Source organism: Pseudophryne corroboree, chromosome 7, assembly GCF_028390025.1.
Source record: "Pseudophryne corroboree isolate aPseCor3 chromosome 7, aPseCor3.hap2, whole genome shotgun sequence".
NCBI classification, from domain to species: Eukaryota; Metazoa; Chordata; class Amphibia; order Anura; family Myobatrachidae; genus Pseudophryne; species Pseudophryne corroboree.
In genome coordinates this window covers 117,393,686-117,417,966 of record NC_086450.1, presented here as the reverse complement: position 1 = coordinate 117,417,966, position 24,281 = coordinate 117,393,686, and the positions used below count along the sequence as shown (strand labels likewise).

Sequence of the window (24,281 nt, the reverse complement as noted above, 5' to 3'; positions counted from 1 at the left end):
AAAAATAAACTGAGCAAAGTTATGGCAGAGACAGGATTGACATGGCCAGAAGCTCTACCCATTGTACTGTACAGCATCAGAACCACTCCCAGGTCCCCTCTTAATCTGTCTCCCTTTGAAATCTTGTTTGGTCGACAACCGCATGTTATGATTAACCCTCAGGATGATTTGAAGTGTAACAATGAAGTGACTGTAAAGTACTTGATTAACATGAGTAAACAGCTAAGGAATCAAAATGATAATTTGAAGTTGGTGATTCCTGATTTACCAGATAGTAATTGTCATGACATTGAACCTGGGGATTATGTAATGATACGGAATTTTCTACGCTCAGGTTGCCTTATTGACAGATGGGAAGGACCATACCAAGTCTTATTGACTAGCACTACAGCATTGAAAGTTGCCGAGAGAGAGACTTGGGTTCATTCGTCCCATTGTAAGAAGGTTGCTGATCCAGAGAGGTCCCGTGATAAGGAACAGACGGTAGAGGAAGTTGTATCACTGGAGTGTCTGTTCCAGGAGGACTGAGGCGGCACCTGAGCATTGAGAATCACAAGATCAAAAGCAGTTGTCGATTCCCTGTTCCCTTTTATTGTTTTTCTCCACTTCCCATCCCCCCTCCCTCAAATTATTTTTCCCCCTTCTCATTCTTCTTCATTTCCTCCTATAAGATGGACTTGCCCCAAGAGACTGTGATCCGGATTTTCCTGTTGACCATGATGTTGACCAGAGCAGTCTGTTCCGGCGAGAGTACCATGGAGGTCGAGAGAGGTTCTGGAATGGGTTCTGATGACAGAGATGGAGGCGTAGTTTCCCAAGAACAACATAATCAACAAGCAAAGGCGAGTATCAGAAAACGATCCGATAGCATTGACCATAGAAGGAATTGTGAAGGATTGTTAGCTGAAGAAAACTGTATCTGTAGGCTCTGTGACAACGTAGTTGAGGATGGGTGCATTAAGAAATGCCAATCCAGTTTTAATATCCACATGGACCGGCATCCCTTGAGTGACTATCACTCTTTAGTGGGTAGTGTGTTAAATCAAACAGATTGTTGGGTATGCTCTCAAGTACCTCAAGGTCATAGCAAATCAGGACTAGTACCATTTCCTTTAACGATAGGGGAGGTACTTGAGCTAAGTGGTGGGAGGCCGGTGGACAGGAGGTTTAATATCTCCAGTCCTCCTAGTTTGAAGCTCCACCAATATCATGTGGATAGATCCCTCATATGTTTTAACATTTCCAATCCCCGAAAGCCGGGAAATTGGGAAGTGTCATGGAGTAACCAAACCATGACCTTTTCATATAGAGCAGATAGAATGCCGACAGATACAGAGCTTGTACGCCACATAGCCAGTAGAGGAAAATCTTTCCGATATAGGTATACCCTAGGAAATAGGATTACGAGAGTTGGAGAGGTATCACCAGGATACTGTGCACATATCGTACAAGCTGATACGTGTACTAGACAGATGGGAGAATTAGGGTTAGGAGATTTCACATGGAAGATGTGTAATATGGTTATGTCCTACTCCGTCCCATATGTTCTCCCCGATGATGCATATTTCATATGCGGGAGGAAGGCGTATAAGTGGCTTGCCCCAAACTCTGAAGGATTGTGTTATATTGGAAAAGTACTGCCTGAAGTAATGACTGTATCACATGCCAAAATGAAGGATATACACCGTGTTGCCCAAGCTCCTTATACTCACACCCATTACGAGCACGTAGTTAAACGGCACCTGATAGAAAGAACAGAGCATCCGGCCTCTGACATGATCCATGAATCCACCGGGATTCAGTTTCTAATCGCGTTAGATTTCACTCGCACCGCCAGAGGAGTGTTGAATTATAAATACATATCTGCGCTCGCAAATTTGTTAGACAATATCACAGAAATGTATGATGACACGTTTAGGTATACTGGAAGAGAACTTCAAGCTTATAAAACAGAACTGGTTCAGCATAGAATGATTCTCAATTATCTCACGGCAGTAACAGGTGGATATTGTGTCACACTGGCAACGCAGTACGGCGTGAAATGTTGCACATATATTACAAATAGTACCGAGGACCCAGTCGAGGTCATAGACCAAAAGATGGACGATATTCTCCAACTGAAGTGGGAATTTCGCAGGAGACACAATCTCACCCTTGCTGCTGTGAGTAATGAGCTGACTGGTTGGGTGTCATGGTTGAACCCGCAAAATTGGTTCTCCGGTTTAGGAGAATGGGCTCAAGGAGTCATAATGGATGTTGGGAAGTTTCTCCTATGTATCTTAGGTGTTATCATAACGATTGGCTTGATATTTAGATGCGGTCAGGCTTTAACGAAGTGCAAACGAAGTACCAGGGTGATGAGTTTAAGGAGTGAGGAAACTGTAATTCCAATGGATTTGATTTATGACCCAAATGTAGAAACAATGATGTGATGAAAATGCGATTTCTACGGTCCGTTTCTTTCACCTGTTTTTCCGTTTTCCTCCAAGGTAAAAAGACCCACTTGGACGAGGAATTTGATGAGCCGATATACAGACAACAGATGGATTAAAGAAGAAGTTTTGACAACCTGATACACAGATTTTTGATGAACTTTGCCATAGATCCCCAGTTTCCCTAGAAATTTTAAAATTACGCTAGCCCAACACTTTTGTAAATCTATGGACATTGACAAAGCTTTTGCTCGCACCTTATGGGCAAAAGCACAAAGAAGACTGCATTCAACAGACACCGAACAAGACTTCAACCGACAAATGTTCATTTACCTGACATAGAATACCACTGCATTTACCGTAATTATGTCTTTTCTTCATCTCTACAACCTTCAGGTAATTACACACATAGTATAAGGAATACAGGCACAGATATCAGCAATCACATATTCCCCCATTCATGTATCATCAACTAAAATGTGCTCCCCATTTTGTTCAAAATCCGAAAAGAGCTCGGTAAAATTTGACAGCCCATCCACAGACCAGTACCACGGGATAAGAAGGAATTCAAATGTATACTTCGCAATACCTCGAAGCTTGATTTAAAACACGTACGGCACGATGATACATGACCCCCAAGCACGGATTCATACACACATGCTTCTGCTATCACACTAGGTCATACCCTTTTCCTACCTTCTCCTCTCCTCCCCTACCCAACCATGTAAATGTATTAACCCCTGACATATATTTTTCTCTTTTTGAAATGTTTTAGGAAGTGGCAGTTATTGTTGACTGCCAAAGGGTGGACTGTCAAAGTCAGAAAAATATCTCTATGCACACTGCCATATTTGCACCTCACACAGGTCTGCGCTGCGCATGCGTGCGCTCTCCCGTGCGTGCGCATACTCGCTGTTGCGGGCACCCGCGGGCGCGCGGTATGTGCATTTACGGTAGAGTTCATGTGTTCGTAGCGTGCGACTCTTTCGTTACATATTTCCACTATATAATGTATTTTGTAGATCATGGTCCCTTTGATAGATTCTGAAAGTTTGGTTAATATAGAATGTTCATGAACAGAGAAATCCCCCTTTGTTTGATACGAAGGGTCAGACAGGAGTAATACAGTGGTGTTTAGTACCCATCGGAAGAGTATTTAATTAGCAATATTCCGGTGTTGGTTTGAAGCGGATTAATCGCTCGTGCGAATAGTTATGGACATAAGAAGTTTATGTCCATTTACTATTATTTGCACTTACTTATCCATGCGGCGGGAAACCTAGTTGCCCACCCACCTGAGCAGTTGGAAATCGTCACAGCCCACCTGTATGAATCAACCTATGACCTTTTGTTATAATGCGAGGAGGAATTCCTGTGTCCAATGAACAATGAGATTGTAGGGACCATTGAATTGTATTGTGTGTGGGGCATAAATAGACAAGCCGATCACATCCAGCTCACTCTTCAACGGTTATCATTGCTGAAAATCGGGAGCTGGATGTCCAGAGGCGCATGCGATCGTTTCCTTTGTGCGTAAGTTTTCTCCGCAATCATATTGTCTTTCTTGATGTTATGGGCCATATCTCTCTCTCTCTCTCTTCTTCTCTTTCTCTCGTACTCTCTTAAACGTAATAGTATTGTATTGTATTTCCTGTGTAGTTATCCGGTTAGGTAGTCTATGTTATATTGTAGTGTATGACTTGTATTGTATTAATTCTTTTGCAAGTATAACATTCATAATATATATATTAGGCGTTGGACCCTAAGCACGGTATCTGTGTATTTCTTATAGTGTTAAGTATTCACAGAGCGTCGGTGACGCTCAAACAGCTTTTAAGTTAATAAGGTTACACTGTGTTGCATCTACACCCTATCTCTACACTAAGGTTTTACAGCATATTACATTGTTTATGGTTTAGATTTAAAGGTTTAACATCGTGAGCGTCAGCGCCGCTGGTGATCTCCTCGTGGTCCCGAGCGTCCGCTACGCTATAGCGAATCATTACGTTAGTCGGCAGCCAATAGCGTGTCTGCCTGTGATCTCTCGGCCGTGAGCGAACGTGACGCTTGAGCGTCTCGACCACGGCTAAGCGATCGTTACGCAACGAGCGTACCCTTACGGTACTCCATACGTAAATAGCGTACAGTGTTCTTAGACCTCATAAAGGGTTTTATATAAGATAAATATTTAGCTTTATCAGCTGCAATTAGGGTTAGGCTTCAATTAAGGTTAGGACTAGGCTGCAGTTAGAGTTAGGCTACAATTAGGGCTAGGGTTAGGCTGCAATTAGGATAGGCCTAGTCTGCAATTACAGATTCGCTGCAATTAAGATAACAGCTAGGTTGCAAGTAGGGTCAGGCTACAATTAGGGTTAGGTCTGGGGCTAGGCTGTAATTAGGGTTATGGTGCAATTAGGGTTGTGCTGCAATTAGGGTTAAAATGCAATTGGGGTTACAATGCAATTAGGGTTAGAGCTATGCTGCAGGTAGGCTTAGGCTGCAAGTAGGGTTAGTCTACAATTAGGGTTAGGGCTATTCTGAAATTAGTGTTAGGTTACAATTAGGGTTACGCTGCATTTAGAGTTAGGCTACAATTAGGCTTAGGCTGCAATTAGGGTTAGGCTATAATAAGGGATAGGGTTAGACAGCAAATAGAGTTAAGTTATAATTAGGGTTAGGCTAAAATAGGAGTGTTGACATAATGAACATGTTCAAATCCTGAATGTTGACTTTTAGACAATGTGGACTTGATGGTGTCAAAATAACGAATGTCGACATTCTGAATTCCGACATGTTATACCATACTTGTGTGCTTTATTGTCTTATATCTATAGCATCCTAATAACAAGAAAAGCTTACACTCCAACTGAGTCCACTGAATGGGAAAAGTCATAATATATCCCTATGTAATTTACATATTTAAAATATGAGAGTAGAAGCAACCTAGTGTTTCAGTCTGAACCTGGCATCAACCATGGCTTATATTTATATCATCAGGCACAATGAAAAAGTAATATATAGAGCAAGAATAGCAAGAGGACGTTCCAAGACAATAAATTTAAGTCACCATTAGCGTCTGGTCCCATTTCTATTTGCATATGGCAATTCTGAATTACAGCTGTGCAGCACAGTACAATAAATCTCTTATAAATTCATTTAGTAATATGGTGCACCTATGTAACTCATATCACCCATAAAAACCCTTGACATTTGCATTAATTAGTCTAACTTGTGTTTAATCAATCAAAGCTAATATCTTTTGGTCGCAGCATATTTGTGTTATTTCAATATGTTTCTAAATGAGCATTTTAATGGATACACGTTAGCAGAATGTAATGAGATCGAAAACACATCTTGTTTATATTGAATAAAATTGAAGTCAACATTTTGGTTTTAGGTCTGGTATAGACTTTTCAGCTCCTAAACTAGAAACTAAAGTTACTATAGTTGTTATGGGTACATGAAGCAACCAAATCCTATCATGTCCTGCATAGATTCTAAAACTACATCCAGCATATCCTATTGTTACGTGTACATTCCTGTGTAAACAAATTTACAGTTATGTCTCAAAGAATCCCAGTGTTACTAAAGGTAGGATACAAGAACCTTGCTGGACTTACTTATTTTGTTGCACTACTGTCCAAGGATTGGTACTTCCAGACTGCTTCACTTGACTACCTATGTACACTAAAAAGCAGAAAGCCAATAGCCTGCTGATCCAACCAAGAGTCAGTATGACATTATTGATGTTCAAAAAACATCCAAAACTAGGACATACACTGAACTAGGGCACATCCCTCACAACGAGCATCAGCAATTAAGTTCTTACAATTTAGCTAATGCTATTGATAAATAATTCTCCAATCTTTAAAGTATACCTCACACCAGAACCTCTATTTTATAATTTTAGTTTATTGTGCAATTTGGGATTTCATTTTAGAAAATGTGCTATCTCCCTTAAAGCTTACTGTGTAGGCTGAAGAAGGCCTACCTGGGGAAAAGCATAGTTCATAAACAGTACTTTGAATAAAATGCTCTCTCCTGAGAAAACAGGGTCCTAGAGGAACCCAGTATTAGTTTTGCTAACTACACAGAACGTATGGCAATAAAATAACATCATAAGACCTGCTCACAGGTCCTCTATGTAAGGTGAAAATCACCATTTCATTTTAGATAAAGAGTTATAGATCTTTTCCACTTTGCTGGGGGACAGCGAGACTCTCACTGCTCACTCTATTTATCAGTGTTCCACCATGCACTTAACTGCTTACCACCTTCAGCACTACTTTTCTCTCTTTGGGGGAGATGCATCAAAACTTCTAAAGAAGACACATGGAAAAGTTAGCCATAGAAAACAAAAAGCGTCTATCATTACTCAAGTATATTCTATAATTTGATAGCTAGAAGCTTATTGGTTAAGATGGGCAATATCTCCACCTGTCCTCTTCAGAAGTTTTGATACTCTCTCCCCCGGTCACAAATGAAATCTAACAGAGTAGCTTTAATACTTCTAATTAGAGATGTGTGCGGACCCCCATATTTTGGTTTTAATTCCTCATCATGTATGTGTTTTGGCAAAACCAAACTCAAGTGTTTTCGTTCGGATTCAGTTTTTTGGTTTGGTTAAAAACTGATTTAAAAAAATGTTAATTATTCATAAAAATAGATAAAAACAGCCAAAATCATGTAATTTTTGCAATCCAAAAGTCATATTTAAAAATCAAAATTCCAAACCACGTGATGATCCAAACTGGGACTCAGTTCGGATTGGATCTCCTCGGGAGATCTGGATCGGGCTTTGTTTTATTTCAGATCCACAAAATTCAGCTGGATTCTGATTTTTGGAGAACCGAACAGCACATCTCCACTTCTAATTAGCCGTACCCTGCTATGCAGAGCAATTCCCCAAAGAGCATGTGAGTGCTGCAATCCTGTTAAACTTAGCAAATGGTAGGGTGCAAGCAAGCGTAGGAATCTCCATCATGGTACTATTATTGAGAAGGAAGGGGATTTAGCACAGAATGCAATTAAAGTGCAAGAACCCTTTAAATGAGCACTAGTAGAGTATACATAGAAAAGATAACTTCACACTTCTCATTCTGTTTCATGGAAGGGGCTAAAATGTGTGAATTCAAAAGGCTGGTTTCTACACATCAAACACTAATGGTCATTTAGGAACCACAAACTTTCTTTTTGCCTATAGCTGACCAATGCAGGGAAAGGCAACTATTTGCTGGGAAATACGAGGATGTAAAAGTTTGCTTCAAGTTGGTAGAGGCAGCAAATTAGGGTGTTCCTTGCTGAGTAAGGGTTAGCCGCCTGATTGCGCTTATGTAGCACCTAAAAGCAAATATAAATTCTTTAAATTAGATTATTTAAAACATGGTGAGGATGTATTTAAAGTGCAGGTGAGTACACAGCCTTTTTCTCCCAATAAAAAGGTTTGATTTTTTTTTGGTGAGGTGGGGGCATCAAGGTTAGGTTTTGCACTATACTTTGAGTGTGATGCATTTTACAGGAAATTTGTAGGCAAATGCATTTCACTGTAAAAAGTAAATGCACAAAAGTGACACAAGTAATAAATAGTATGTGTCCCTTCAAGCTCATGATAATTTAAGCAATAAATTAATCTAAATCAAGCAGAATTTGGAGATAGGTGGAAAAAATAAAAATAATAAACTTGTTGGTATCTTGGAGTTTAAAGTGATTTACTTTCCAGGGATAGTTACCAGCACTGTGAAGAGGTTTGCCTTTGAATAAGCTAGGTGGTCAAGAGGTGCACTCAAGTACATTAAGAATCATTGCAGGTCCAAAGTATCTGTAGTCCATAAATGACCCTTACTGTAGGAATTTCTAATGGCCAACAGTCAGCAGACACTCAAGATGGTCCCATCAATGTCAGAACTTAATGTACTAATATGTTCTAATCCATCAATCTGCAAGATTCTTGTCATTTTTGTAGCAATTCAGGTTTTTGGTTGTACATCATTCATAAGTTGTCAAAAGGTGAATAACATGCAGCTATTGTTACATACTGTAGACACAGTCAAAATCATTAAGAGGAAAAAGCCAATTTATTTATTTAAAGCTTGTCCACTTTAAGTGAACATGACCCAAGTTAGGCATCTTCCAACAGCACTAAGGTGGGAGTCCCTATACCAGGAATCCCATGCTTTACTCCTATAGACCTTCCTGGAGCGTGTTTCAGTAGAGCTTCTGATGGCAAAGGGCTACAGCCATTCAAGTAGGAGTCCCATTAAAACAGACCTACCATTCAAACAGTTTATGTGTCTTCATCATTATGAACTATGGGAGATAACCCTACCGAAACTCATGGACAACATTTATATTTTCTACATCTAGCATGGAGCTCTACAGTATGTGAGTTCCTGAAGTGTCCACTTCGAAAGCTTCTAACTGTGTGACTGAGAAAAGGCAGCTTTGGGCACATTCTTAAACTGCACTGTCTTCAAGGCACCTTCCACACTTGTCCTCGCAGACACCCTGGCTCATATTTACAGAGCAGTGCTAAGTGATAAGGCACATCATGTGTCACATGCTTAGCACAGCAGTGTAGATATGGGCAACATCAGAAGTAGAAAACTAGCACTAATCATTAGACCAAAGCCTCAAAAATCCAAAGGATAACTTAAGCTGTAGTCCCACATTGGGTGCTTACTTCCCAATACTAAGATACATCAATAAATCTCAATACCTAATTTTATCATTGTTGGAACAGTGAAATGTGTTGGCCTGTAAGATTACCAACATATTACTGTACATCTAAGTTTAGTAACATGCCACATTTTAAGTATATCCTTTACTCAGGTGAAGCAAGCAATGACCTACTGTACTCACAGAAGGATAACATTGAAATCTGGTTTGTTACTGGCACTTGGATTGTCCACACTTTTAGCTACAGTGGGACTAAAAAATAAATCACACCTCAAATATAAGAATTTTATAATAGTTTTGTTGTAACAAGCACACAACTTAACCACAAATATCCACTGGATGTGCAATTCATAAATATATGAAAATAAAATTCACAGTCCTTTTTACATCTAGGATTCAAGTTTGGCTAATAGTTGTTTTTTTGTTTTTTTCTAGCATATTAGTCTTAAAATAATACAGAAAATAGGCAGTCTTATTAATCAACATTACAATGAAAATATATGAAAATTTACACTGAAAGGAGAAATACATATCCGCTAGAAAAATTACATATTGTAAGTAACTAATAAATATAGCTGTTATCGTTAAGTGCATTTTCCTTTCTTTCTTCTGTATATAGGGAGTCTGCAAATTTGATTGCTAATTGAGATTTGTAGATTTCTATTTCGGATAGCAGCAGTGATTACAATCGTGATTTTATTTTGTACAACTTTGTGAATTTCTAGATTTGAAGCAAATCTTGCGTGCCATTATTTTTATCCCTTTCTTTATTTTCTTATCTAGAATGGCCACAAAAAAATGTGTGACTCTGCCAGTTGCAAAAGTGCAAATAATCAACTAATGCTCAACTGAGCAAACCCAATCAGCTTGACTTCATCTGGAATTTCAGTCCCATCAACACCTGAGGCCTGCACAAGGAAAAAAAAAAATTCAGTCAGTGTGGGAAACATAAATTGTTTTATCATCACATTCATATATTGAGTGATCTGGAATGTAGATGAAAGAACAAATGGTTGAAATGCTTTCTGCATCCTGTAAGTGGCACTCACTGCCATATATGTCATGCAGAACCATATAAAGTACCAGCCAACCAGCTCCTAACTGCCATGTTACAGGGGATCCGGTCATGTGACCAGCGCTCGGGATTCCGGTGGTCACCTTGCTGACCAGTGTCGGCTGTAACATTAGGCAGCTTTAGACGGCTGCCTAGGGGCGCCGGCCACTAGAGGGCACCGCACCACTGAATTCATCTAGCAAAAAACGGAAGGATGTCTCTTTATGCAGGTTAGTAATGAACTTACAGATGGGGGGATGGAACAAAATAAGAAGCATACAAATATAATATATGTATGTATGTACATATATATGTATGTATATACATAAAATTGCAGGGATGTAGACTGGCAGACGAGATGTTGGCATTCTGAATACAGATGCCAAAATCCCTACACCTATCAGAATACCGACGCTGGAATCCTAACAGCCGGCAACCTGAATGTTAGTATGCTGGGGAGGGTTAGGGGTTGGGGCGGCGGGGAGGGAGGGTTAGGGTAAGGTTCATTAATTTACCGTATATACTCGAGTATAAGTCGACCCGAATATAAGCCGAGGCACCTAATTTTACCACAAAAACCTGGGAAAACTTATTGACTCGAGTATAAGCCTAGGGTGGGAAATGCAGCTCTAGCCGTACACAGCCCTCATAGTGCCAGATATGCCCTCATACTGCCAGATATGCCCCACAGTGCCAGATATGCCCTCATGCTGCCAGATATGCCCCACAGTGCCAGATATGCCCTCATGCTGCCAGATATGCCCCACAATGCCAGATGTACCAGATATGCCCCACAGTGCCAGATATGCCCTCATGCTGCCAGATATGCCCCACAGTGCCAGATATGCCCTCATGCTGCCAGATATGCTCCACAGTGCCAGATATGCCCTCATGCTGCCAGATATGCCCCACAATGCCAGATGTACCAGATATGCCCCACAGTGCCAGATATGCCCTCATGCTGCCAGATATGCCCCACAGTGCCAGATATGCCCTCATACTGACAGATATGCCCCACAATGCCAGATGTGCCAGATATGCCCCACAGTGCCAGATATGCCCTCATGCTGCCAGATATGCCCCACAGTGCCAGATATGCCCTCATGCTGACCGATATGCCCCACAATGCCAGATGTGCCAGATATGCCCCACAGTGCCAGATATGCCCTCATGCTGCCAGATATGCCCCACAGTGCCAGATATGCCCTCATGCTGCCAGATATACCCCACAGTGCCAGATGTGCCAGATATGCCCCACAGTGCCAGATGTGCCCCACAGTGCCATATGTGCCAGATATGCCCCACAGTGCCAAATATGCCCTCATGCTGCCAGATATGCCCCACAGTGCCAGATATACCCCACAGTGCCAGATATGCCCCACAGTGCCAGTTTGTTACTTACCCTCCGTCGCTCCCGCGCTGTCCCGTCGCTCCCGCGCTGTCTTCTGAAGGAGGGACACGGAGAGCACAGCGCGCGGCTCTCCTGTGTCCCTCCTGCGTCTCCTGCGGCAGCGGCGTGTGTATGTGTTAAAGGAAGTGCCGGTTTCCGGTACTTCCTTTAACACACACACGCCGCTGCCGGCGGAGACACAGGAGGGCCACAGGAGAGCCGCGCGCTGTGCCCTCCGTGTCCCTCCTTTAACACACACACGCCGCTGCCGCCGGAGGGACACAGGAGAGCCGCGCGCTGTGCCCTCCCATGTCCCTCCTAAATACTCACTCGTGTATAAGCCGAAGAGGCTTTTTCAGCACAAAAAAGGCGCTGAAAAAGTCAGCTTATACTCGAGTATATACGGTAATTCAAAATGTCGGTATTTTGGTGGTCGGGATTCCGCTGTCAGTATTCTGATGACGGCATCCTGTACCCAACCCCGATTAAATATCCCCACTAGACTCCCATATACTGTATTTTACAGTATATAAAGAATTGACAACACTCAAGGACTTTTAAAGTGAAAGTATATTGTGAACAAAGTCACTAAATTGTAAACAAGTCACAAAATTTATTTTATCACTTTAAAAGTCCCTGAGTGTTGTTCCTTTTCTCTGTATATGTATAATGATGCAATTCACAGGAGGTGGTGGTGGCTTTGCAGGTTAGGGGGCGCTAGACTGAAGTTTTGCCTAGGGTGCAAAGAGACCTTGCACCGGCCCTGTTGCCGACGCTGGGATCCCACACGGTAACCAACCTGACAGTCGGCATACCGACTGACAGGGACTATTCCCACTCATGGGTGTCCACAACGCCCATAGAGTGGATTTAGAACCTGTGGTGAGCGCTAAGAGCCACCGAGGCCGCTGCATACTGAGCGCAGCGAGTGATCAAGGGGCTTTGTTGCGCTCGTCTCCCCTGCTGGCATTCTGCTACCGGGACCCCGGGGTCAGTATACTGATCGCCGGGATCCCCAGCACCGGTCTCTCAGACCCAACCTGTTACAGGCTGTGTTTGAAAAATGACAGCTAGGAGCTGATTGGCTGGTACTTTATCTCCGTCCATTTTATCTCTGTCTAAGGTCACCTGTGCTCAAGCATGGTTATCCTTGAAACCTGGACTGTTGGGGTGCCTTGAGGACTGAGTTTAGGAACCCTTGCATTAGTTAGTTAATATTAGCTCAAACTCTCACAAAACATTTATGAATGATGGCAGCTCATTCACACATATGCACTAGGGGGTTCAGTGTGAAATGCCGGCCGTCAGTATACAGACAGCAGCATCCCAGCCACCAGTATGCCAGCAGTGGGGCGAGCGCTAGAAAGCCCCTTGCTGTGCTCGCCACGCTGCGGGCACGGTAGCTTGTTGCGCTCGCCACCGGTTATATTCTCCCTCTCGTGGACACCCACAGAGGGAGAATAGTCTGTCTTGCCGGTATCCAGGCATCGGCATTATATCGCTGTGCGGAATTCCGGCGTCGGCACTGTGATTGCCGGAATCCCATGCGGTGGTATCTTAACTGCTTCCCGCCCTAGGAAGCAATCAGAAAAACACATAAAATGTACCCATCACCAGAGACACATTTTAGTGACGCATATTTAACACATTTTCCAAGTGCTTTTCAGACTGTATGTGGCAAATTTAATAATACACACTATTCTACTTGTAGAATGAATTAGTACATTAGAAATAAATGTTTGCTGCATTCTACAATTTTAAACTGGGCATATAAATTGTAGAACGCCATGGTGGAAATGGAACGATTGACTCTTTATTTTTGCTGTAATGCAATGCATTTTTCAGCAATATGTTCAAAACACAATGATAAGCAGAGAATGAGTTCTAAATATTTTTTTCACAATCTATTCGTGTCAGTTAAATCTTAAGTAAGCAGTGGTTAATAAAATACATTATTGTTTTGGATAGTTTATGATTGAAATCACTGACCTTGTGCAAGTCATGGACGCCCCAGGCACAGAAAATTGATTACAGGGTTCTAAGGTTTTAATTGCGCTTATGGTATTGTCATACTTACAGTATCAGTAATCACCAGAATTTTTACTTTTTCAACACATAGCCTTGAGCCACACGTCCAAGTGATTTGTGGAAGGAGATTACATATAACCCTGGTGTCTGCTTTATATTGTCAAGCATAGCAGTCTAAGCATATATTGTTAGTAAATGTAATAATTACATAAGTGCTGCTAAAATACGCTGTATCTAAAATAAAATTCCATTTTCTACATATAATCGTAACAGTTCTAAACAAAATGGATTTGTCATAATGTTACATAATGTTATGTAAAATGGTATAAAAAATGTGTTTATTTTGTTCAGAGAACTATGTAGAAGTACTTACCAGCTTAAATGTCATTGTTTTATATGTAACTGGATCATCTACCATCTTCTGCAAATTAGCAGCAACTGCAAGGAAAACAAAACACAACTGTAACTAAAATCCAGTGTAAAAAAGGGTTATACACGTAGGGCCCAATTCAGCTGGTGTGCATTTTCACACAGGGGGTGACTATCGAACTACTGCGCATGGGTATGCACCGCCAAACAGCAACAGGATGGTGCGAAAAATTTGATTGCACGTGATTGGTGACTGACAGGAAGAGGACGTTTGTGGGTGGTAACTGCCCGTTTTCAGGGAGTGTCTGGAAAAACGCAGGCGTGCCCAAGTGTTTACAGGGTGGGCGTGTGATGTCAGCTCCGGACACGATCAGCCTGTTTGGATCGCACTGCAGGAGTAAGTTCCGGGCTACGCGCACACTGCACATATGGAAAAATCATTCCATGGTAAGTGAGGTGCGAACGGATTTGCAGCTGTCCGCTGACTGAGGGACATTTTAGCACGGTGTACACATGCGATCGCACACTTGCACAGGGTGAATTTACACTCCCCTTGGGCAGCGACTATCTGACTGCAGGTAATCAAAATTAGCAGCACAGCGATCAGGTCTGAATCACCCCAATAGTTACCAACATTAAACAATGCCCTCCATGAGATATAGAAGAGTGTGCTCAGGTTGGAGACTTGTTGCAGTGAAATGCGTCACTGCTGACCCACCCATCAGTTCTCAATGCCACAATGGATTTGGTCAGCAAAGCCAGGGTGACAAATTGCATCACCAAGCACCTGGGTTCCCAAGAGCGTATGCCAGTCTCCTGGATCCGGCAATATTCCCAGATCTGGGAGACTGGCCGACTCTATCAGGAGCCCGGATGAGCTCCTCGAAATTCAACAGTCTGTGAAATTATAAGTATAGTTATACAGTACATTACTAATGCCTTAGGATGTATCAGAACCAGTTAGAAAAGCTCATCTAGTAAAGATGCATACACACTGAGCGATTTCCCCCCCTGCCCAGCGATGTCAGCAGGTGTGAACGGCTTTCCATAGCAGGACGCTATGGAAAACCGCTCACCCGCCGTTCATCTGCTGGTAATACCAGCAAATGAATGGCGGCCGCTCATCGCCGGGGCATACACACTGGGCGGTTCTGAGCTGAAAGCAGCTCAACACATGATGAGTATAATAGAAGCTGACCTACTGTATAAAAACAGGTCAGTAAGGTTATACAGAACACCTATAAATTGTGGCATACAGAGATATATGAACCAGAAAGTGTATATCATAAGCTATCTAGCACAGATAGAGTTTTGCTAATAATATGCTCAACCTGAGTAGAAGTGCTGTTATCAGGTTGAATATTGTAATCCTTCTGTGTATTATACCTTACTGACCTGTTTTTATAGGTCAGCTTCTATTATACTCATCTATTTTGAACACATTATCAGCAATTATGCCTATTGGTTGAGCTATGTCAGCTCAGATTTGCATTAGACCTTTTTAGCAATAGTTTAAAAACTGGAATTGTGTTCTAGCTCACTGCCTCTTGTACAGAGCTCTCACGGCATGATATATAGGTTATTTGTATAAATCCATACATTTTTGATCAGGGCCGTCTTTTCGTATGGGCTCAATGGGCTCTTGCCCAAGGGCCCCAGGAGTATAAGGGCCCTAGGCTGATAGCTGAGGGTCCCCTCTTTCCAGGGGTACCAGATTTTTGAAAATCGGCCTTGGGGAACCGGAGATATCCAACGTGAAAGCAGTGGTCCCCATCCGAGCCTGTTATTTGCTCTTCCCAGCCAGATATCTCAGGTTCTGTCTTACATAGAGTTTTTCTGAGGGTATAATCCAAAAGCTGAGACTCTCCCCTTTTGCTGGACACTATCAGCTTGTCTCTACTATGCCCAGAACCAGAGATATCAGCCTTCCAGCAGCTGGTCCCTGCTCCAGCTCCACACGCCTGGTATACAGTTTTATATATTCATTGGAGGATTGCTCTGGCTCCTGACCTCTGATCCCCAAGTCCCCAGAACCTTATGAAAGGTGGGACTCTCTAGTTTTTTATTCCATTCAAAGCTAAGAAATATATTTTCAGGAACTTGAGATATCTGCAGTCAAGCAAGCTGCCCTCCCACCAGAAAATGATGAATATTAAGCCCACTCCATTAGCCACCCCTCCCCAGCGTATTAAACACCCCCTACCACCCCGGAAGTCATGTACCAGAGCGCTGTCATTCAGCCCAATACCCCCTTCTACAGTTTAGTGTTCTCCCTCCCACCCCATCTGTGCAGTAAAGGAGCAATTAGCAGAAATTACTGCTCCAGGTCCTACATGCTGAGAGGAAGATAGAACACTCCCTACCGCCCGCGGGACATCAAAGCTGCCGCTGATAGCACACCCCACCCCTACCGCTGGAGGATGGGTAGGGGGCCCAATGCATTGCTGTGCCCAGGGGCCTACACTGCCGTTAAGACGGCCCTGTTTTTGATCTTGCTCTCTTATCCAAAGATAGTTCTTCTTGAACTAGACACACGAGGGTAATCAGCCCTCTTGGACAGCAGAAGCACTTTTTCTTATTCATGGTACCAGTACTATCTCATTCAGCAGATTACTGCCATACTGCATAGGATACACCCAATCTCATCCGATCTTGGAAGCTAATCAGTGGTAGGCCTGATTAGTAGTTGGTTGGGAGACCGCCAATGAATACCAGGTGCAGTAAACATATACGCTGAACAGCAGAAGGAAGATAACCTACTTCATTATTCTCATATATTTCTCCTTTCTTTACATACATATAGCAGTCAATTCTATGTTCCCGACATAACTGATTCGATATTCTTGTTTGTTATACTTTTGATCATAAAGGGAACTAACATACAGAATTGAACCGATATGAGCAGACCCACAAATAACAGGTGATGAAACACACCTGTGATTTCTTTATCTGCATCCTCTTCATGGCATAGGAGATTTAATTGAATCCTCTACAACTACAGGCTGTTTAAGCTTATGAAATATTCTGCTGAATAAAATGCCTTATGGTGACACTACTACCAAACACTGCAGCAGAGGGTGATCAATAACCTACTTAGGCAACATTTTATCATTTTTATACTTGATCATATGTAACTAATCCAACATGCAGTTATAAAGACCTGTTAAGCGGATACCCCTATTGGGATCAACAAACCTGTCTAAAATTGTATTTATGACAGAGAGGTTCAACCCATTGTATTAAAATTTTTTTGATATTCTTCACCAAGGCTTTATGATAATCCAATTTTTGCACCATAACGTATAATTCACGTGTGCAATTTATAACCATCCATTTCAGTCCCTGCCCCGTCGCACAAGTACAAAAGTATCGCACAGCGGCGATTCTTTTGTACTTCAGGAGTAGCTCCCAGCCAGCGCAGCTCCTGGGCACTGGCAGGGAGCTACTCATCACTGGCCGGGTCGCAGCGGCTGCGTACTAACCTAGCCAATGAGCCACATTCCTTTTACATAAACAACAACTTGTACACTCTTTCACTTTTTACAGAGCGCTTACACATAATCACTTTTAATGCTGTAAAATCTGATGCATCCAATAACATATACAACAAATATGGTACCTCTGCCTTAGAATGATAATATGAGAGAACACAGGAGAAGGAGCTCAAGTGCTGACAGCCTTGCTGACTACAATAGTGTTTTTAAGGGGAGAAATACAAGTTCCAAAAGATCCCCGGGGAATATTTCGGCTCCAAGAATGGATCACCCGTCTTCTCCTCGTCTGGTCAGGTCCCCGTTCTGTCCCTCTCATCAGCCAACGCGTTTCAATCAGTAATTCTGATCTCTTTTTAAAGGATGCCTATTGGTTCCTTTTATGTGCACCTTAAACTCCGTTAATCTGGTAGGAAGCCACCCTCATAAATGTTCATATGGATGTAACATCTATGGATTAATTACCATATCCTTGCTTGGATATTTTATGACGACTTTTTTTATTATTAAAAAAAAACTGTTTTTAAGAACACATGGTCATTTTGTTATGAGTGAATTACAGGTTAATGAATTAATATGATCGACATTGTCTGTAATCATGCTGCACTAGATTGCTTTTTTCTATTTTCACATGTCTGTTTATCTGGATACCACATCTCTCATTAATTAAGAAGAAGTTAGCAGATTGAGGGAGCTCCATCCTGTCATAAGTTAAGTAGAGTTATATGTTATTAATTAACTCATTAAGAGGTGCAGTGAAGGGGTCACCCCATTTTTTTCCATATTTGTACTGTTTTTGGGTCAGGATAAACACCCAAGGGGTTACTCTGTTTCTTGCTGCCTATCTACAGTGCAAATTGGTGTGGGTGCACTTTTGTTTTGTTTATTCGCAAAAAGCATCAATGTTTCAGAGCATCTGCAATTTTATCGCAATTTTATTGCTTGATACTGACGACGAGGCATGCCGTTATTATGGAGAGATATGGATTGATTTTTGATTTCTGAGCAAGTGCTAGCAGAGTAATTGGATTATTTTACATATATATATATATATATATATATATATATACATATACACAGTATATATATATACACTGCTCAAAAAAATAAAGGGAACACTAAAATAACACATCCTAGATCTGAATGAATGAAATATTCTTATTAAATACTTTGTTCTTTACATAGTTGAATGTGCTGACAACAAAATCACACAAAAATTATCAATAGAAATCAAATTTATTAACCCATGGAGGTCTGGATTTGGAGTCACACTCAAAATTAAAGTGGAAAAACACATTACAGGCTGATCCAACTTTGATGTAATGTCCTTAAAACAAGTCAAAATGAGGCTCAGTAGTGTGTGTGGCCTCCATGTGCCTGTATGACCTCCCTACAACGCCTGGGCATGCTCCTGATGAGGTGGCGGATGGTCTCCTGAGGGATCTCCTCCCAGACCTGGACTAAAGCATCCGCCAACTCCTGGACAGTCTGTGGTGCAACGTGGCATTGGTGGATGGAGCGAGACATGATGTCCCAGATGTGCTCAATTGGATTCAGGTCTGGGGAATGGGCGGGCCAATCTATAGCATCAATGCCTTTGTCTTGCAGGAATTGCTGACACACTCCAACCACATGAGGTCTAGCATTGTCTTGCATTAGGAGGAACCCAGGGCCAACCGCACCAGCATATGGTCTCACAAGGGGTCTGAGGATCTCATCTCGATACCTAATGGCAGTCAGGCTACCTCTGGCGAGCACATGGAGGGCTGTGCGGCCCCCCAAAGAAATGTCACCCCACACCATTACTGACCCACTGCCAAACCGGTCATGCTGGAGGATGTTGCATGCAGCAGAACGTTCTCCTTGGCGTCTCCAGACTCTGTCACGTCTGTCACATGTGTTCAGTGAGAACCTGCTTTCATCTGTGAAGAGGACAGGGCGCCAGTGGCGAATTTGCCAATCTTGGTGTTCTCTGGCAAATACCAAACGTCCTGCACGGTGTTGGGCTGTAAGCACAGCCCCCACCTGTGGACGTCGGGCCCTCATACCACCCTCATGGAGTCTGTTTCTGATCGTTTGAGTAGACACATACACATTTGTGGCTTGCTGGAGGTCATTTTACAGGGCTCTGGCAGTGCTCCTCCTGTTCCTCCTTGCACAAAGGCGGAGGTAGCGGTCCTGCTGCTGGGTTGTTGCCCTCCTACGGCCTCCTCCACATCTCCTGATGTACTGGCCTGTCTCCTGGTAGCGCCTCCATGCTCTGGACACTATGCTGACAGACACAGCAAACCTACTTGCCACAGCTCGCATTGATGTGCCATCCTGGATGAGCTGCACTACCTGAGCCACTTGTGTGGGTTGTAGACTCCGTCTCATGCTACCACTAGAGTGAAAGCATCGCCAGCTTTGAAAAGTGACCAAAACATCAGCAAGAAAGCATAGGAGCTGAGAAGTGGCCTGTGGTCACCACCTGCAGGACAACTCCTTTATTGGGGGTGTCTTGCTAATTGCCTATAATTCCCACCTGTTGTCTATTCCATTTGCACAACAGCATGTGAAATTGATTGTCAATCAGTGTTGCTTCCTAAGTGGACAGTTTGATTTCACAGAAGTGTGATTGACTTGGAGTTACATTGTGTTGTTTAAGTGTTCCCTTTATTTTTTTGAGCAGTGTATATACACAGCATATATATATATATATATATATATATATATGTATATGGGGCACCCAGGGTTTTACACAAGTATATATATATATATATATATTTAATAAACATCTAAGCCGTAATCATTCAACAACTAGCAGGAGTGCCTACCTAAAGTCTCATACAGTAGGTAATTTACTACTGTCTTACTTTTACTCTCCGTGTAAGATCTGGTCGTCCAGATGGCTACAGACACTGACTGCTGCATTCTCCTCTCCAGAGCCGGACCTAATCAATTTGATACCCTAGGCAAGATTTTACCTTTCCCCCTTAGCACCAGTGCTAGTTCCGTCTCTGACCCAGAACTGCTCTCCCAGCACAGTACAAATCACACAGCAGAACAGGTTACAGCAACAGCCAGCAACAACCATCACCTCTTAGCCATAGCAACCATCATTTTTATGTCACTGACAGCAAGAGCATTGGCATCTCCATATTTTAAATAGCTACAGTGTGCGCCAAAGGAGCGCGTCCCAAAAAAAGGGAATGTTTTTCCCGGGACGGAACACACAACAGTACCCCCAATTCAAATTACACCACACTGTAATGCAACCTTATTCACATTATATTACATGATAGTACCCCTTATTCATGTTATGTCACACAGTAGTGTCCATTATTCACATTACACCACACAATATTGCAGTGCCGTAACTAGACATTTTAGCGCTGTGTGCAAGAAACAGCATCGGTGTGCATAAAAAATATAGAGGTGTAGCTTCATTGGGAAGGGGCGGGGCCACAAAATAATACAAATTCATATTACGCTGTACAGTAGTCTCCATTATTCAAATTACGCCGCACAGTAGCGCCACTTACACACATTACACCAGGTAGACCCCCTTTTTACACATTAGGCTGACAGAGACCCCTTTTTATCACATTAGGCTGGCAGAGACCCCTTCCAAATTAGGCTGGCAGAGACCCCTTCCAAATTAGGCTGGCAGAGACTCCTTTTTTAAACTTTATGCTGGCAGAGACCCCTTTTTTTTTACATTAGGCTGCTGGCAAAGATCCCCTTTTTACAAAAAGAGAGAGAGAGAGAGAGAGACAGAGAGCGAGAAAGAAAGAGAGAGAGAAGAGAGAAGACCGATACATCCGCACTCACTTGTCACTGGGAAGGGGGGCCGGGGGGCAACACTCTCCCTCCAGCGCTGAGGCTGGCTGAGTGCTGTGCTGCTGCCGGGATCACAGACTGCGTGGGCGGCAGGACTCCTCAGTGGCAGCGGGTGCTCAGGCAGGCTGCAGACGGGGCCGTGGCTGTTGCTTGTAGGCGGGTACCCCTGCACGCCGTAGCTCCCACCACCGCGTCCGCTCCCAGAATGCTGTGCGCGAAGACCTCGCGCCCGCACCTGCATTCTGGGAAGGTGGGACATTCTGCAGAGGGGTAGAGACGGGTGCATTGGGAGTGTCGAGTGGGAAACGGGGCAGCTCGGTCAGGCAAGGGGACAGCACCGGAGCTGTCCTTCTTGCTTATTCCTCCATTCGGTGTACTGGCTCCCAGCTGACCCCCGCAGCACAGCGATGCGCTCCCTCCACAAGTGCGCTGTGTGCAAGGCACACTTTGCACATACATAGTTACGGCACTGCAATATTGCCCCTTATCACTGACACCTCTATACCCCACACTATATCACTAATCCCTCTATACCCCACACTATATCACTAATCCCTCTATACCCCACACTACATCATTTACCCCTCTATACCCCACACTAAATCACTAACCCCTCTATACGCTACACTGCATCACAGACCCCTCTATACCCTACACTACATTACTGACCCCTCTATACCCTACACTACATTACTGACCCCTCTATACCCTATACTACAGTACTGATCCTCTATACCCTATACTACAGTACTGATCCTCTATGCCTTACACTATATCACTGACCCCTCTTTGCCCTACACTACATTACTGACCCCTCTATGCCCTACACTACATCCCTGACCCCTCTATACCCTATACTACATCACTGACCCCTTTATACCCTATACTACATCACTGACCCCTCTATACCCTATACTACATCACTGACCCCTCTATACCCTATACTACATCACCCCTCTTTACCCTATACTACATCACTGACCCCTCTATAGCTTATACTACACCCCTGACCCCTGTATACCCTACACTACATCCCTGATCCCTCTATACCCTACACTAAATCCCTGACCCCTCTACACCTTACACTTCATCACTGACCCCTCTATGCCCTGCACTACATCACTGACCCCTCTACACCCTATACTACATCCCTGACCCCTCTATACCCTACACTACATCACTGACCCCTCTATAGCTTATACTACATACCTGCCCCCTCTATGCCCTACACTACATCCCTGACCCCTGTATACCCTACACTAAATCACTGACCCCTCTGCACCTTACACTTCATCACTGACCCCTCTATGCCCTGCACTACATCACTGACCCCTCTACACCCTATACTACATCCCTGACCCCTCTATACCCTATACTTTATCACTGACCCTTCTACACCCTACACTACATCACTGACCCCTGTATACACCACACTACTGTTTATTATTTAAGTTATTTACACAGTGCATGCATATTAATGCAGCACTTTACAGAGAATATTCCCTGTATTCACATCAGTCCCTGCTGAATGGGGCCCTATATATCACATACATGGTTACATACATACATGGATACTGACTCATTCCCACTTATGCACTGAGCTATGTGATTTACTTGACACATGATAAATAACGCAGAGTTGCCAGCATAGAGGGGTATGAAGGGGCAGGAGGATGCTGGTATCTGATCTCTGCAGTATCAGGGTTTGTAACATGGGCATTGGCTCCTGTAGGGTGAGGTGACCAATGGCATTGGGAAGAAGGGGTATGCAAGGTGCTGGATCAGTAGCATCAGGGTGCAGCATGGACACCAGCAGTGCAATAATTACTGTTAACAGCAATACAGATGGAGCCTCCATTATCTTGGCTGGCTGAGGCGTTAGTCGCGATCAGGCATACGCAGCGTGCCTGGGCGCAAGGAGGAGCGCCTGGTCATAGGGAGGTCAAACGCTCTGTTTGGCGTTACCTTTGAGTGTAATACCTGTGATCATCCACCAGATGTCGCTTTTTAAAATCATCAATGCACATGCGTGTGGTCTCCATTAAAATACAATACTGAACTACAGCGTAAGAACTACTTTACTGGTGCATCTCATTATGCTACAATATGCTACAGTATGCCATACACTATACCTGTATAACCGTATATACAGTACAGACGCAAATAGTACAGCATATACAGATGCAAACGAACGTGTTACAGGTATAGTATGGTCTATTGATGTTAAGGATATGTGAGCATCCAAATCCCGTAGTATTAAGTATAATGGAGAGAGATAAAAGCTCCTCCCTAAGTTCCTGGATGCCAAATCACGTGCTTAGCATCTCTGTACAGTATTTTGTACCAGCATGCGGGGAAATAACGGGCCCGCTGGTACCTGTAGCTATACAACAAAAGAACCCCCCCCCCAAAAAAAAACCAATATACACACACCGTGACAGTGAAACTTTAATAGACATACATGCACACTCATACATACTTACCTACATCCCTCACCGGCCAATCACGTCCCCTTGTCCAGTAGAATCCAATAGGGGTACCTGTGGAAACCCCCCAAAATACTCACCTATTATCCATTGATGATTGGTCCTCTTCGTTTCTGAAATAATCCATAGGGTTAAAAAAATAATAAACCGAAAGCACGAACCAATGAACTAAAGGGGTTCCATGTTTACACATGGAACTCCTTTCCCCGAATGCCGGGACCCCCCATGACTGCTGTCACTAGAGATCCCAGAAGCCAATCAGGGAATGCGTCATAGCGCTCTCCTGATTGGCTGTGCACTCCTGGCCTGTCAATCAGGCGTAGCGCACCGGCTAGAATAGAGCTTTGCGCCGCTCCATTATAGCTTATGATGGGAATTTTGCGGTATGACCCCAATTAACCTGCAAAAAGCAGGTCTATTTGAAAACTCCATATTTTTACGAATTCTATGCTTTCCAGACAGTGTTTGGCTATTGTCAGCAATGATTGAGAATACGAATTCTTAGTAACTTACTGAGTATAAAATAACAGCAGT

General features: G+C 43.1%; 1 protein-coding gene and 1 pseudogene across 1 annotated transcript in view; one reads left to right on the top strand and one right to left on the bottom strand.

Moving 5' to 3' along the window:
- Positions 1 to 8,487: 8,487 nt before the first annotated feature.
- The window catches only part of STK39 (serine/threonine kinase 39), a 604,781-nt gene continuing 588,987 nt past the window's right edge, over positions 8,488 to 24,281 (bottom strand). The window contains exons 17-18 of the mRNA XM_063933583.1: positions 13,953 to 14,017; positions 8,488 to 10,015 (exon numbers count right to left, since the gene is read on the bottom strand). Of these exons, the coding sequence (XP_063789653.1) occupies positions 9,941 to 10,015; positions 13,953 to 14,017 (140 nt within the window). The 3' untranslated portion in view covers positions 8,488 to 9,940. The remainder of the gene's footprint in view (positions 10,016 to 13,952; positions 14,018 to 24,281) is intronic.
- On the top strand, positions 16,557 to 16,675 carry LOC134946881 (5S ribosomal RNA; annotated as a pseudogene).